Here is a 17656-nt window from a genome sequence, read left to right as displayed (position 1 = left end):
AAGTTTCAGAACCTAACAAAGTTTGCTATCTCTTTGCAGTCCACATAAAAAGGCACAAACTTTCTAAAAATACTGTACATTGTTAGAGGATTCAGAAAAGACATACTGTGAAAGGTATTGAGAGTCCCATTTCCTCTGGAAGCCACAGAAAGGTATGTTGAATTGATTCAATGCAGAAATGTGTACAAAAATTATAGAAGGGCTCCTGAGGCAGTATTTGGGACAAATTCAGTTAGGCTGAGGCTCAGTGATACTCTTTGGAGGGATTTTTATTAATTTTTATCCCAAAGTATCAGAAGTCTTAGGAGATCACACTTTACAGCTGTCACCAAGCTCCCCTGAGGAGGACTGTTTGCATGGTACTTCAGTTATGTATGGAATAAAACTGGAAAAAAGTCCATTTCCAACGTACAAATCCAGGAAATTCTGATTTTATCCCTAATCTCTAAAACCTTTAAAATTGAACCAGAGTTTAAAGTTGAAATGCCCAATTAAAAATTTGCATCAGTTTAGCCAGCAAATGAGACATACCACTTCACAAAATAATAAGATGAGAAGACAAGATGGGTGTGGAAAAGAACTGAAATATTGAAAGAACACATTTCTGATAATTAATCTTACCTTTATAATCTTTTCAACACCAGAAGAACAGATCATGTAAGTGTGAGGATTAAACCGCACTTGGTTTACAATTGACCGATGACCTTTCAATACCATAAAAGCACCATTGACAACCCTGCCGATGCCACCTAGGGGAAAAACAAGCACACATTGAAATGAATAATTAAATCTTCATATTGCTTTCATTCATAATCATTTAAAATCATATTACACTTGACAATGAGCTTCAGCTTTATTTTGTAATATTTTAAGGCCTGTGTTGTCTGCAGAATTCCAATTTTATGAGCAACGCTCCTAAGAAAAGCCACAAGTTTGATGAAAAGCATCCTTCCTGCAAATTAGGACTTGGAGGCTAGATTTAGTTCAACTATCTAAACAAACAATGAAGGTTTTTGCCCTAATATGACAAGTATGTGAATTAGAACAACATACATACTTAATGAAATCACCAGTGAAACCATGGTGCCTAAGGCATGACACTACTCGCAGTCTGTAAATCTGAGGCAGAGACAAATAAAGAGGTTTGACTTGTTAATAGCTATGCTCTATTTTTTAAATTTATTTTTTAAATCAGAAATCCAATGCTGTCACAGCTGACTCTAGTCTGACGGGTAGAAACCTAACAGAGGCAATCTTCAAGGCTACATTATATCTGGACTTAGTATAAGCCTTTGCTAGACCAGGACCTGTAACAACTCATATTTCTGTGAGTCCAGCTCAGAGAGGGATCTGAAACAACACAACTGACCAGTGGGTTATACCATTCTTTGTCACAAGGCAGGGAATTAGCTTAAGTGGAATGCTTTTGTGTTAACAGTAAAACTCAAACCTCTGCCTCATCGTTGACTCTTGCTAGGTCTATGCACCAAAGCAAGAAACTGTCACTCAGTAATTTTTTATATTCATAGATTCACACATTTAAAACCATAAATTTGTTAGAAAGCACACCTGTGTATCTGAATAAACAAGTGTCAATCAACATGCTCTGATTAACACCTTCAGTGAAAGAAACAAAAACTTTTAAAAGAAGGGAAGTAAAAACTGAAAACCACTTCAGAGGAAAACAATCTTGCTATTTACAACCTCAAATGTTGTAAGCACACCTTACAGAAAGTTAAAGTTATTTCATTAGCTTCTGTGCTACTTATAGCTGTCTTAACACTAAACAAGTAAACTTCATGTTCTTCTTGATGAAGATGTTTGCTGTCTTCCTTTGTCCTCAACAGGAGCTCTTTCAGCTGAAATAGCTTCTGGTTTAAGCCCTAAGCCCAACGTTAAACAACTTGTCTTCTAAAACAGAGTCAGAGTTCTCCTGCAGTGCACATTTCCTACAGAAAAACTTGCATTAATACTGAAGAGTAGCAAGATAGAAGGGTCAAGAAAAAAAAAAAAAGGTATTCCTGTATCACCTTCCATTTGTTAGGTTACATAAACGATAAAGAACTGCAGCTAGTGAGCTTGTGTTCAGCCCCTTTTTTCTTAGAAAAACTGCTCTATCCCTTGCACTCATTATAACTACACTCTGAAGACCGAACTGATGAGCACATGGTGAACAAACATGATAAGGATTTAGAAATGAGGAGTCATCCAACTCCTAAAAATCTGCAGACAGATCTTTTTACTGCTTCTGGAAAGTGTTCTGTTTGCACAAATCGATTTTTGCAGACCAAACTGCAGTCTAATGGCCCTTTGGGACAGAAAGATAACATGCCTGAAGAAGGTGAAAGAGATGGCAAGCAACTCCAAGGACCAAAAGGCATGGCCATTTTAAAGACTTTGTATACAGAATGAAGGCTCATTTAAAAATAAGAAAACTTGAAAGGGAGACTATCGCTCCTGTTAACTTCTAAACATGGTAATTGAAACCACACTGAGATTGAGCTACCTGGAAGGGTTCTCTTATTTGGGTACACTTCATTTTCCGTAAAGGTTCAGAGGTAAGTTCTGCCTTTCGCCATTAGAGCAAGATTTCACCAGTGTAAGCAAAGCTGACCGAGAAGTAACTGATTGGAGAGCAAGTTCATTAACTGCCAAATTGGGGTCTTTTGATTTTCTCTTCCATTTTATGAGACTCCTCATGCCCTTTCATTGTGCTCACCCTGCTAGACATTCATGACCACATTTATGGCTGATGGCAAGTTGTCCTACTCCCACAGCATTCTTTCCAGCCAAATCACAGCTGTCAATCCAATTGCATCTATCAAAGCCAGCAGTAGATGGCTACATCAAGTCCAGTTCTCAACACATTTATCTTGACCTAGCAGACAAATGTTCTCAGAAACAGGGCCTCACGAATGGAGAGACAATTTGCTTAGGAAATGTTTCCAAGTCTGTAAGTAATGCCTAAACCAAATTTTAACTATCTATGGACTCTAGCTGCCTGAATTCAGTATAAAAAAAGAAATACGCCCTAAAAAACACTTACAGAAGAGACAGAAGTTAGACAGACAATGAGCAAAAAAGAATTATAATGGACATGAAATACAAATTTAAGGCACCAATATCTTGGTCTGCAATTCCAACTCAGTCATTGTCCTTCTGTGGTACTGTCAGCAGTGTGAATTAACCCATGGTTATTTTCCTAGTAAAAGTTATTTAATGCCAGAACTGGCTTCTGGCATTAAACTTTAAATGTTTATCTATACACTAAGAGCACTGGATGAAAAGTGCACAGCATGCTATGTCTAGAACACAGTTCTCCCTAGGCTGTAGTCAAATTCAGGCAGTGTCTGAAGCCCAGAAAGCCAACTGTATCCTGGGCTGCACCAAGAGCAGGATGACCAGCAGGTCAAGGGAGGTGATTTTGCCCCTCTACTCTGCTTTCATGAGACTCCACCTGGAGTACTGCATCCAGCTCTGGAGTTCTCAGCACAGGAAAGACATGGATCTGTTGGAGTGGATCCAGAAAAGAGCCACAAAGATGACAAGAAGGCTGAAGCACCTCCTGTACAAGGACAGGCTGAGGGAGTTGGGGTTGTTCAGCCTGGAGAAGAGAAGGCTCCAGGGAGACCTTATAGCAGCCTTTCAATAAAGGGGGGTTACAAGAAAGACAGAGAGAGACTTTTTGACAAGGTCTATAGTGAAAGGAGAAGGGGCAACAGTTTTAAGCTAAAGGAACACAGACCTATATTGGATATAAAGAAGAAATTTTTTTACAGTGAGAGTGGCAAAACACTGGAACAGGTTGCCCAGAGAAGTTGTAGATGCCCCATCTTTGGAAGTGTTCCAGGTCAGGTTGGACGAGGCTGTGAGCAATCTGGTCTACCAAAGATGTTCCCTGCCCTTGGCAGGGAGGCTGGGCTAGAGGATCTTTAAAGGTCTCTTCCAACACAAACCATTCTGTGATTCTATGAAGGAACTCCAAAGCCTTCTGCTTTAACATTGAAATTCCCTAAATTCCTTTTAAGCCGTTAACAGTGAAATCAGAGGAAGCATAGTGCTGGAACATACTTCACTCCTCTTAGAGCGAAGGTGAACTTCCTTATAAAGCCCCTTAAACAACTAACAGCCCAATTACAGGAAAAGTCCCCTAGGAGCAGATTAGTGCAATCATGAATCTTAGCAGTCAGCTTTTTCCAGTAGTACAAGAGGTTTTAATAATTTAAATCAAAAAAACATTTACTCTGATAATCTTTGTGTCAACTATAATAGACTGCCCCAGAACCTAATTTTTGGACAACCCCTTGCCTGATGCAATTTTTGTCCACCAACTCCTATGTGCTTAAGTGACATCTATAAGTGCTTAATGCAGAGCCTTCCACATCCTTACCATGATAGCAGTCCCTTCATTTTAGAGTAGACCAGCAAAGCTGGTAGCATATTAACATGAGCATCTGTGTGGCAGACATACACCTGTGTCCAGACTTGTCTGGAATCCCCCTGGTCTCTCAGCAGAGGCTTAGCTGCAGCCACACAGCTTTTGGCCATCTCACGGTGTGAGTTAAGATTGCTCATGTCTGCTGGCAAAAAAAAGGTGCACCTGTACATTAAGTAGAGGTTGGCCATAAACTGTGCAAATTCCTGAGGCCATCTTCCTTTTTTTGCTTGCAATAGTTTCTATTTCTTTTTGCTGTCTTCACTTAACTGGTATTTTTATTTGTATTGTTTCATCAGAATTGGCCTCTGCTATCCCAACAACACTCAAATTTTGCTTTTGAGGTTTGGGGTTTTTTTTTAGGAGATGATGTTTGCTACTGAGTTTAGTGGCATGCACAAGTCCTGCAACTGTTTTAGCATGGCAGCTTTTATAGTCTTAGATAGTGACCATGTGTATAAGCAGTGTCTATACAGAACCAATTAACTTACATATATGTTATTAATAATATTAATATTAAAAAGTCTTAAAGTGTTCAGAGACAGCGTATGCTGATTTTAGATTTCTAACTTTCTAACCTCTAACTACTGGGGGGAAGGGATGGAGCTATACTAGCTGGTTTTGCAATACTTTCTAAAAATTGCTATGCTTAAAGACAGTTTTGAGTAGTGGTTTAGTGTTCTAGCTGTGCCGGTCGATGTCTTTTTGGTCTGCTTTTATTTGATACACAAAGTGAAATGTCAAGAAAATCCCTCTGCAAATAAGCGCTCCAAAGAGGAGCAATACAGAGTCTCAAAAAATTCTTTAAATAATATCCTACTACAATATCTGACCAGCTGGAAGAAATAACTTATAAAAGGCTAAATCTAAAGTGCACATTTTAAAACAGATTTCCCCTACACACGTTTGACACAAATACCATGGCAACACAAGGCATATCTGCAGCCTCCAATACAGACAGAAGGAAGGAATAATAAAATACTTTTGAAGTAGTATGTGTCTACTAAGTTGTCAAAGTGATTAATTCTTGGTTTCCTTTATTATTTTATGTTTTAAATATTATGCTAATGAAATCTTTGTTAACTATACAGTTTTGTAAATATTTATGCAAATGAGTTGACATTTCACATATTGAGAACATGCTGGATGGTGCATACCAGCACATTTTAGAAAACCCTAGTAAATCACAATGAAGGAGAGTGAGCTATTTGGACAGCAATCTGACGTCCCATGAGCAAGTTCCACAACACATAGCAGTGTTTAAAAAAAACAAGAATTAATTATTTGGAGGATAAGGAAAAAAGGCAAGTCACAGATTGTTAGGAAAAGTGCCCTACTGCAGAAATCCTGTAAGAATGTAGAACAGCCTCTAAACTAATGGGATCTGTGCTGCTCCAAACATTTAAAAAAAACCTGACAAAGCTCTGAAGAACTTGCTGGGATAAGGAACAATCCTCCACTGGCTCTGCAGCAGAGGAATTAAATGACCTCATTAAGAAGTCCTTTCTATCTAGGACACTGAAAAAGAAGTCCCACTGGTTGTTCATATAAGGTAGAAAGACGTTCCACAGACCAAAGCATAACTTCATACAAGCCTTGTGAATTACTCAAACTGTTGAAAACTCCTGAGAAGAACCAGATATTTGCAGCTGCTGCCAGTGTGCCACAGCATACCATTCCACTGTAGTACTTGGCACTACAGTAGAAAGCTCATTTAAAATTTAGTTTTCATTAATAATAATCCAGGACACATTTAGACTGTAGGCCACTGCCCTGCATTTGAATCCTATGAGGTCATGATGCGCTAACGGAAGAGAGATACCACAGTTTGAAAAGCAAATGCACAGCATAATGCAAGCAAATATGCATAGCATATAGGGCCTTCAGTGCAGCAGATTATGTTTAGGCTCCTTAAAAAGTCTCTCTCTGGTCACTCACCCACGTGTATTTTTTTTGTACAATGCATGCCAGCAAATGGCTTTGCTCCTCAGAGACCCATCTGAAGAGAAGGCAGATTTAAACACAAGCACTGTTGCTCTGAGAGCACAGGGTCCTGCAGCATCCCTTCTAGTGGTATCAGGAATCTGACTCCAGCTCTGGCAGCAGCCAGAGCAACTTCAAGGTTTCTCAACAGCACAGGAAAAACTGACTTTGGTCACATCAAATATGGGGTGAGAAGAGCAAGGGCTGACCAAGATCCCCTTTCCTTCTGGCATGGTAAGAGGAGATAGTTTGGACTCTGGCTTAGTACTTCTGCTACTACAAGACAAAGTGAAAGGGAGTGTCTTCACATAAGAAAGCAGCTCCAACTCCATCTGCAGACTGCTTCCTTTGTGACCTGCGAACCCACCCTCCACCTCCCAGGACATGTGGAAGGATCAGCATGGCCTATGCTTGCTTTAGCATAAGCACAGGGAGCAGCGGGCTGGCATCAGCACCTGCCTCAGGCAGCCTGCTCTTCCAGGCAATCACACACCTTGCCCAGCCTACGCCTAGAACGAGCCCTGGGGTGGTCTTGTACTTCTGCAGAGGTTCCGAAAGACAAAGAAAAAAAAATCATATTTAAACATCTAAAGAATATGCAGAAAGCTGTAGTGGCAGTGGCTCTTTTTAGATGTATATTTTCTTCCTTCTTTTGTTGCTGCTAAATATCTGTCCTATCTATCTACTCCTTATCTACACCAACCCTCCCACTGTTGTTATCACCAGTAGAGCTGAACAACAATATGAAAGCTAAAACAAAATTACTATAGAAAAACTTTGGCACACCCTTTCCACTCTGTCTCCTCTCCTGATCTGAGAGAGATTGCTCTTGTTTGTTTAACTGCATAGGTTGCAATGGTTTTTACAACGTTATTGGAACCATGCAAATTACCACCATCGACTATGCTTCCTGAACATGAAGGGAATAATGTCACTGAAATTATCACACAATTGACTGCTCATTTTTTGAAAATGGAGGTGTGAAAATTGCTTGCCTGGGCATTTATTTTGTACTGGTAGCTGCAAACATGTTCAAAACAATAAAGAGGAAGGAGTTTTGGTACAATTGGATGGGTAGTTGCTGTGGACTAAGGCTTCTCCAGCCTGTCCCAGTGCTCAGTGTTATCTTCAGCTTTCTAGTGATAAATTACATATTAAACATGCTAAGGCAAAAGAAAGAAATAGTCATGGATGCTGAATCTTCTTCCACTGCGCACTACAAAGTGCCCAATGATGCCTTGCTTTCTGACAGATGACATCTAGCCAGGGTATTTCCACAAGTTTCTGGTATTACAGTCCACTTGACACTGAAGCCAGTCTAAATTCCACTGAATACAAGAACCTCTTCTACACTGCCCCACCACTTACTTGCTGTGATAATCAAACAAGTGTTCCATAGCACACTATGGTCAACATTGACCTGAAGGAAGAGACAAACTACAGACCTAAAAGTAAAACAGTTTAGATCCCAAGACTACACCTCAGAAAAATAATTTTTTTAAAAAATATAAACCTTCCAGAGCATGCTGCCCATTGGGCCAGATGGCTTCCCGCTGAGAGCTATATATGTATGTCTGCACATACATAAAAATCACAAATATAGCTGAAGACATTAAGAAACACTTAATCATCTATTATTCATCTTCACTTATTAGCCTGGAACTTTGAGAACTTGAACCACAAGCTGTCTCCAATGAGATAACCCTGTTCAAATGTTGTGAAAAGATCTGCTGCTGAATTCTTCAGGCTTCAAGCCTAAAGAGGCATCTGCACTTACAATGACCAACGAGGAGAAAAAAAGGGAAGAAAAATTGCATCAGTTCTGCTAAAAATTGGTGCAATTAGTTTAGTAACTGGACCACAATGACAGGCCCTTTCTTGCTTGCAGTTACAAAGACAGAACTAAAAAGAGGTTTTGAAATGCAGTTTGCTGTTCTGATTTAGTGAAATTTTTCAGAAGTCTGGTGACAGTCTGTTCACGTAAGCTGAGGGATCCCCAACTGCCTTCTCAATCACAAATAAACATCATATCCCTCACATAGCATCTTTTGAAATATTTCAAAAGCAAGAAACAAGCTCCGAGTTGCAAAGATGATTCAGAGCAGTGGGTGAGGAATGTAAATTCCATTTTGCAAAACATTTGGTCTACTAAGCCTTCTATTACCCCACAAGACATGTCAGGTTCTGTCTTGAACAGGGATTCTTTACCAGCTAAGAGACCATGTTTATAAGAGTTAGGTTAACATATAAGCACTTCAGGCAGTATTTAAACAGTCTTGCTGGGCAGGTCATGTAGGACCGATGTCTCTTCTCACTTCTAGCTTGCCTTGGAGTCAAGTAAAAGCTGTGGAAACTGAAGACTGCTTTTCTTCTGCCAGACCAATGTATTAATTTTGCTAGAAACTGCCTCTGAATAAAAGTGGGATATACGTTTTAAAGAGGAAATTGGCTAACAAATTTACCAGACAATCGGCAATTACTTCTGAAGCACAGTGGAAAACTGGGTAGTACTTGGATGGAGAAGAAAGTGGAAAAATGAGCAAACTATTCCATCTTCAGGAAAGGACAAAAGGTGGTCAAAAACGCAACCAACCTTCTGGCATAGGAAATCCTGGCCTATTCAGAATAATCTAGGATTGTGGAGGGAGACAGCCAATAAAACTCTTCAGCAGAATAGCCTCCTAAGCAATTGAGGAAATACGTTTTTTCACAGACCTCCCCACCCCAAAGTAAGTCCTGTCTAATAACTGGACCGAACAAAACCACTGGCAGAGTTTCTAGTTGAGAGGGAATGACTCAATGCACCCTCCTGAGAAGACACCTCTAAATTATGATTATTTGCAAAAAAACCCAGCAGAATTTCTTCCACTTTCCTGGCAAAATACCAACCCAGGTAACTATATTCCTCCAACTTGAAATGTGTTTGCAGCTGTCTGACTGGTGTTTTCCTTCCCACTTTTCTTCATCTTGTGTAGTAATGTTACTAACCATTGGATAGCTATTACTTGCTGCACCTGTGCTTAAGCAAAATAATCTATTTCAGAGTTGTTGTTAAGGACACAGCTCTGTAAAAAGATTTATACTTGCAAAGGAGTTGCTATTTACAAATAGTTGACATAATTTAAGGGAGCTGTATCATAAATATTTATAGCAACGCCATGTCCGAATTCAGCCAGAAGGTAGAAAACAGTTAGAGAGATATTTTTATTTAAAATATCAACCATCAGTACAGGACATTACATCATCCTGTCTAGTTTATGCAATATTTTAAATGAAAGACCACATTCCACCCCCTCATATCACAGACCCAAAGATACTCCTAGTTTAAGCTAAAACATGAGAACAAGGAGTTTTCCATCGAAGCAGAAGCGTTTCAAGGTCTCCACAGCCCTACAGCAAGACTCTTTCTCCAAGAAGGAAGCACAGCAACCTCTCCAGCTGAACAATTATTCTGAACCACAGGCTGAGATTTAAAACAGGATGTTTCATCACATTCAAAACAGGCACAATCCTTCAAAAAAGAGCTGAATGAAGAAAAGAAGAGCTTCAATAAGCCTATCACAGGTGATTTGGATGGTCAATGAGCTATTTGCCACACAAGCCCAATCTCCAGGTCTAACAAAACAAAGCTCATGAGTTTCCCTAAAATGTTTCAGTAAGAGAACTGCTCAAGTTGCAAGAGACCAAGACATACACCTTCCTACTACAGGATCTTCTGATCCCATTAAGCAACCACTGAGGGCAATTGACCTTAAGTAACTAATTTTGTAACTGAAATGTTGCAAGTTTACTGACACCCTTCCTCAAGTTACAAGAACCAGAAACAAGAAAGCTGACCAAAACACATATGACATTGTTTTGTGGCAATTCTAGCTATCACTCTTTGTCCAAAGGTCCCAGATAAAGGGCTTGTCATCTTTAGCTGCCTGGGAAAAAAAGTTTTCAAGAGCATCACAGCCAGATAAACACAAAATCACAAATCCAGAATTTACAAATCAAATCAGGACATGTATAGCAACATGCACAAAATGTAATTCTACAGTCCACACATAAAAACTTACAGATAAATAATTATTTTACATGTATGTAACCTTTGTTTTAACTAAGAGGAAATTCCTTAAGTATTGAGAATTTTCCACAAAACCTTGCCATTAACCAAACCTTTTAGAGGCTAGTCATCCTCCCAGCTCTGGATTACACAGCTGTGATTAACAGCCTTTGAAAATAAAACAAAATATTTTAATTTTACCTCTAACGCAGCTTGTAATTCTCTCTATTGCTGAAGCACCTGAGACCACAGGATAGCACTCAGTTGTACTTAATACCACTTAAACATACAGTTCAAACTGTCAGAGATATTAAAAATAGAAATGGTAGTATATTTCCTAAAGTCTTGAGCCTTTTAACCAAGATTCAACACCCTTCTGAAAGAGCACAGACATTTGTTTCAACAGAAGAGATGTGCTGATGCTGTATGGCTTAGAGTCTCGTATTGCCAAACCCTACACAATACTAGATGACAGCAAATTAGGCACTGACCAACTGTGGCACCTCTAACACTACTGTTACATCACACACACATTGCTGCTTTTCTTTACCCTTAATGCCCCTCTCCTATATTTTCACACAGAGTTGAGCTAGCACTACTTGCTTAGCACATCTGCCCCAGCACGGGAAAGGGTCAGAAATGAGTCAGAAGTGGCCATTTCCACCTGCTGATAGTGCTCCACCCAGAAAGTAAAAGAGCATAACTGCTCTGCATCAGAAATCAGTAGGACAGTTTTGGTGTAAGAAGAAAGAAATGGGAAGAGAGGCCAATGCACTGGAGCTGTAAGAAGCAGCCTGTGTATCCAGCAGCATTTTATGCTGCAAGCTTCATTATGAGACAAAATTTCTTAATAACAGATTCTAAGTTCTTCAGTGGACTCAGAGCAGCTTAAAAGAAGCAGAGTTGGTAGACAAGAGGGAGGAAAGACACACCCTGCTCCAGCCACAGCTCTTTCTCTTCATCAGCTCATCTAGAAGATTTAAATGATCATAATACAAGAAGAGAAATAAAAAGAAAATCAGTATGACAAAAGATTCAAATAGCACTGGCCATTGTTATCCAGAGACTGGATCAGGCATTTGTAAACTCTCCCATTCCAGCTTTCATCAGAATTGCTCTAGATCTGGAAGCTGAGTGAGCACTGCAATTTTTTAGAAAGCCAAACTAGTATTTATCAGTCAGTTGCCCTCCCTCCCTCAAATTCCAAACCCACAAAACTTACCTGCTTCTGGATCTGGAGGAATCCTCCACATATACAAATTGAAGTCGTCAGAGCCCGAAAGGATGTACTGTTAGAAATAAAAATAAAAGCAATTTACCACAACGCATCACCTAAATTATGTTATTTTATTTTTGATCTAGTTTCTCCAAACCAAAAATGAGAAAAAAAGATAATTTTTATCATTCTTTGCCTCTTGGCGATCAACTTGGCCTTAACTGGGGGTGAGGTACCAGCACCAGAATGTTGCATGCATGTAAACAGACCAAAATTCAAAAGCATACTTCATGTATCTAATGCCTACTGCCTAAAGTGTATGTTTTCTTTGCTAAATAAGGCTATGGATTTTGGTTGGCTTTAACACTAGTGTGCCTAGATCCAACTCTCATATCTTGCAGCCTGCAACTCTGGTCTTTTTTTAATGGCCTTTTAATCCTTTTTTCTCATCTCCTGAACTACCAAGGAAAACTCCATCACACACATACCTCAGAAGAGAGCTAGCATCTCCATTACACACAAGCATACGTTTGGCTCATCAAAAGACGGTCACTGAGAATGATCTTGAACACTGAACAAAACCAATGCTAAACATTCACTGTCAGCAAGTCTCAAGCGGTTTAAAAACCCACATTTATCATACTGCTCCTTTTTCTCCTGGTTATAGTTACTCCAAAGAGATGGAAGGCTGCCCTTTTTCAACAGTGCATGAACGATAAGCACCCTCTTTATTGTACAGAAGTTTAGGCAACATGCAATTTGAAGTAGCTTAATATACTACAAACATGCACTGGAATGACAGGTGACATCTGACTTGGTAAAAACCTTACACCTCTCATTTACAAGAGGCCACAAACTGCTCCTTGTCTCCAAATATCGCTTCTCCAACAAGCTTCCTCCGTGTCACTTACTTCTCTCCTAGGTTAGCGATGAGATGACACATAGTGGAACCAAGGGCAGATTCCAATTCAAATTATACTGGTACAGACAGCATAAATCTCTAGCCCCCTATTGACTTAAGGCTTCTGCTTGATCAATACAGTCAAGAAAGTTAGGGCAAAGAGACGGGAGAAAAAGAAAGAAATGGAGGAAGTTTGTCCCTTTTCTAACTTTTGATAGGAGACAAGTTCTGTTTTGTTTGGCTCAAATATAACTAGTTTCTGTCTTTCATTCTCCAGGGATACATAAACTCACCAGGCAAAGTAATACCAAGGAGTAAGGAGACAAGTCCTGGAATAACACAGGACTGAGAAGCAAACAAACAAACAATACACACTAACATGCAGAAAACTGCTATAAATCTGCATATATTCTGTTTGCAATGCTAATTACATTTGTGCAGTGTCTGGATGTTTCCAGCCACAAAAATGCAGTAACCAACCACTAAAATCCCTTCTCTGGTTTCCTACTATCACAATACAACCATTCTTTCTTCTCTTTATTTTTAAGGATGTAGGATGTGAGTAAGCACTTATGAATGCAATTCTGTTCATTTTCTGACAGATAAGAAGCACTGATCAAACAACAGTTCCTTTAAAAACTTGTGCACACTAGTTCTGCATCACTCAGAGACCCATCCTTTCCACGCCAGAAAGTTATTTCTACAAGCCAACATGTTCAAGCACTTAGGCAGCTTACCTCTGCCAAACTGACCTGGCGGTGCCAGGAATACGTGTTTCCCTTTCATTTGACTGCTCATAAATGTTAGCCCACAGCAGGCTGAGCCACTGTGCCAAAACTACGCAGATTAAGGGCTCATTTAGACAACCTCCCAGCAATCAGAAAGAAAGCACCTCTAATATGATTTGTTACACAAGAAATGCTACATGGAAAAACAAGCCTTGTTTAAAGTTATAAAGCTGTTGCCAGTTGTTTGCTTTTATTACCAATTTGTGTGGTTGAAGCAGCAACTGGTTTGCCTAGGACATACAGGGAAAAATTGAGACTCCTAGAACAGTCAGAAAGATCAGTATCTCCATTTAAGACCATAATGCCTTTTTTTCTTTTTTAAACCAAACAAGATCTAACAACTCCTCAATACAAGAGTCATTTAGCACTTCACATCATAAATCAAACAAACCTACCAACAACGACAGGCCCCAAAGTGACATATTTCAGATATCCTGCACCAGGCACACAATATGGAAAAAAAACGTTACGTACATGCAGGGAACAAAGTGTCTGTGAGACTTCAGCTTCCAAACTGATCTGCAAAGAAACACACTGTGTATCCTGTAAGACTCAGTGGCAAATTGTCCAGGAAATCTGGTGTATCATTGCCCACTGAACAAGAACATACCACCTCCAAAGACCACTGATCTGAGTATACTGTCTTGCTTTAGAGACAGCAGAATTTAGAGTGCACTTTCAGTGATGTGGACTAACGGCAATTTGACTGCACTATCAAGAGGGTAACCAGGAGGTCAAGACAAGTGATTATTCCCCTTGCCTGGCACTTCTGAGGCCACACCTGGAGTACTGTGTCTGGTTTGGATCCCCTGATACAAGTGACACTAATGAATCAGACAAAGAGTGGATGAAGGTTGCTGGGGCTGAAGGCACATGAAGCTAAGGGAACTGGCTTTATTTATCCAGAAGAAGAAGAAGTGAAGGGACAGAGTGGACCTCAACAGTCTCCCACTGTCTGAAGAAATATAGAGCAGCTGGGGACAGATTCTTCCCAGAGGTGTGCAGTGAACGCTCAGGAAGCAATAGTCACAGCAAGGGAAATTCTAGCTGAGCACAAAGGAACAGCATGTTCAGGAGGAACATAACAAACACTGCAACTCGGCCCCAGAAAGGCAGTGGAATCTCCACCCTTGCAAATCCAAAACTGACCTGGACAATTCCCTGAGCAGCCTGACCTGACTTTGAAGATGCTCTGCTCTGAGAAACAGCTTAAGCCAGATGACCTCCAGAGCTCTCTTCTGATTCAATATTTTCAAAGATTACTAAAGTAGAAAAGAAAATAATTGTCTTGGTGGATTGGGGTTGGTTTTTGGGCTAGGGGGGTGGAAGGGGGGGGGGGGGGAGAGATGTGTAGTATCACGAAAATGCCCACCTGAAACCTTTAGACTCCATCACACATCACAGCTTCATGAAAACGCTACTGGGAAGACAAAATTAGGCCACACAGAGGCATAAACTGCAGTTCAGCACATGGACTTGCATAAATTCAGGTGGTCACAATTTGGGGAATTTAAAGAATGAAATTGGTGAAGTATCTTAAAGTGGTTCACAGAAAGACAGAACAGCTGAGGCTGGAAGGGATGTCCAGAGGTCATCTGGTCCAACCACCCTGCTCAGAGCTGACTGCCCAGGACCATGTCCAGAAAGCTTTTTAATATCTCCAATAGCAGAGATATTTAATCCAACTATCTCTATTTGAGATATTTCCCGCCTACTTAAATGCACCATGAAGTCCTTCACTTCATTACCATCTTCTAGGCTAATGACATTTGCACCAATCGGATACACTGAGACAACATATTCTAGAGTGATTTAAGAGAAAATAAATAGGAATGAATAAAGCATCTGCATTGCAATTTATGTCTATTCACAGCACAAAGCTCAGCTCAGGATCTAAGCTGTCCTGAAGAAGTGCTTATGGGTTTAATCTTGCAACTGAGACAGCCATCAGTAAGTGCCAAAAGCATTAATCAATAAAGTGACCTACACAAGTTTGATGTAAACAATGGGTTGTGAGTTGTGAACTTTTTATATAAATATATTATTTTGATAGTTAGCTCTGACAATAATTACCAGAAATAGATCATATTCCACAAAATATCCAACTATTTGGTATCTCTGCCATTTCACTGCCACCACTGTAGCAGCCAGCATTGTTTTCCACTTGCCTTCCCTGTTAGGATACCTCTGGGGTACATGTTTTCTTGCTGTTCTCATAATACAGAAGTGAATCCCCAAATGCATTCCTTTTGTCCTCTTCTGTAAGACCAGGTGACAGGGGTCTGAGAAGTAGAATGTGGCTTTTCAGACAGAAACCAAGAGACTGCCAGAAGCACAACTTCATGACTGCAGCTATTGCAAGAAGGATGTGCCAGCTGAAGCTTCAAGAGCAGACACTCATGCTGCTAAAGCCAGAAACGCGCCTCTTCCATGACATTTGAAAAAGAAACTCAATTCCAATTAGTACTCTCCGCACAAGACAATGGGAACCCAAGGACTCTGGAGAGCACAGCTTGACTGACATTTCTAGGACATTTACATGATCATCTGTGAAATTTTTTCTTTGATGTATTCATTGTTAGTATAACAATAAGCCAATAGTTTTCCACACTAGTTGAAAGTTGGAGAATAAGGACCAAGAAAAACGCAAAAGTCAGTCCATACTACTAAAAAATTCAAAGAAATAACTGCTATGAAGTGCACCAAGCCCTAGTTAATAAGGCTGAAATCCCGAGGGAACGGAGTACTTTTTAAAAGGAAGAAACAGAAAGGAAAGAAAAGGGGTTGGGGTGGGGTAGGTGAAAGAATGTCATGCTGCATATGCTTAGACTCCACTGTAACTGTGGCTGAGGATTTCCAGTCCTGAGGGGATGTGCGTAAATCCTAGCAGAGTACCTTCTACTCAGTCTAAGAACAAAAGCCCAGATAATCAAATCACAGAGGCAGGCCACTGAGAGGCAAAAACATGTGCATTCACAGAGACAAGTAAAAGGCTAAGACAGTGTGCACTCTCCCTCCTCCTGCCTTCCCCAACCAAAGACAAACTCCAAGCAGAACATAATCTCAAGAACCAGTGCAGTGCTGAATTCTGAATCGGACCAGACACTGCGTGAGGAGCGCAGACGCTCCGATGTCTGGGGGGAAAGATCAATATTAAAACCACGTGTTTCATTGTCAGCATTTTTGCTGCTGTATCTGACCAGGACTTTGGAAATCAACATTCACAATATTCACATGAACATGAGATTAGACAGAAAAACAATTGCTAATAATTAATATAGGAGGTTTTTTAGAAGGGAAGAATCAGCTTCTATGTCTAGCTGTTAGCAACAATGACAGGAAAAGGCTTCCAGATGACTACAAGCTGCTGATTTAGAAGTTTGCCTTAGAAGGAAGAAAACTCTCAGGCGTGGTTAGAGTCTGCTGCTGAAGAAAACACAAATTCAGTCTGAGCCTTAAGAACGCGGAAAATGCTTAAAATGAACTATCATCAGGAATCTGGCAGAATTACTTCAGACTAGTGCTCCCCACTCATCCCACTGTAATGCTTCCCATTTTCCCTCTCCCCAAGGAAATTACACCAGTTGATACAAATAAATGGAGATCTAATCTGCTGCTGCTATAGTCTCATAACAGTAGCATTAGCATTGCATTTTGCAGAGTACTACCACTCTGGGGAATTTATTTTTTTCTTACCACTGCCAGTCTGGAAGCTTTCAAAATCCCACAAACTGCATTTCCTCAGGTGCTACTGAGTATGGCGTATTTCAATAAAATTGTATCTAAATCAAACCTTATTTCACAGTTTCCAACATCCACAATTCCTGTTTCCATAAAATTTCCTCTTACTTACGACCTATATCAGAGACACTTTTAAGCTTTTGGCCCTAGACCAGGGACCAGCAGTCACGGATCATTTTTCCAGAAGTATCAGCAAGTCTTTTGAATGGCCCTATTAATGTTGGGGAGAACAAGAATGTATCAGAATTTGTCTTAAAAGCACAAACCAAAAAGCACCATCACCATATAATTATAAATGGATGAATGAGACCGTGGGTACTGGTACAGAGATGATAAACATTTGAAAAGTGATTGCTGCTAAGTTACTAACAGCTTACAGCTTTACTAACAAGCAAGCTCTGAAAGAGACAAAACTTCTTAAATCTTAGCTCCCACTCACTTGAGCATGTCTGTCCTTTTCTCAGAGGGGCCAGGGAAACTTGGGTCAGAAAAGATCAGAGTAGACACAACTTTTGTCAGGTTGTGGATGCCCCATCCCTGGAGG

The 17656-nt window shown here is 40.1% G+C and overlaps 1 protein-coding gene across 1 annotated transcript in view; it reads right to left on the bottom strand.

Annotated features, from left to right (window-relative positions):
- The window catches only part of DCAF5 (DDB1 and CUL4 associated factor 5), a gene marked incomplete at its 5' end in the record, with an annotated part of 19524 nt that extends 7769 nt beyond the window's left edge, over positions 1-11755 (bottom strand). Inside the window, 2 exons of the mRNA XM_010074581.1 lie at positions 622-749; positions 11689-11755. Of these exons, the coding sequence (XP_010072883.1) occupies positions 622-749; positions 11689-11755 (195 nt within the window). The remainder of the gene's footprint in view (positions 1-621; positions 750-11688) is intronic.
- Positions 11756-17656: the final 5901 nt, after the last annotated feature.

This window comes from Pterocles gutturalis, unplaced genomic scaffold, assembly GCF_000699245.1.
Source record: "Pterocles gutturalis isolate BGI_N339 unplaced genomic scaffold, ASM69924v1 scaffold27437, whole genome shotgun sequence".
Classification (NCBI taxonomy): Eukaryota; Metazoa; Chordata; class Aves; order Pterocliformes; family Pteroclidae; genus Pterocles; species Pterocles gutturalis.
Note: the sequence above shows the minus strand (reverse complement) of the source record. Positions and strands in the feature narration are given on the sequence as shown.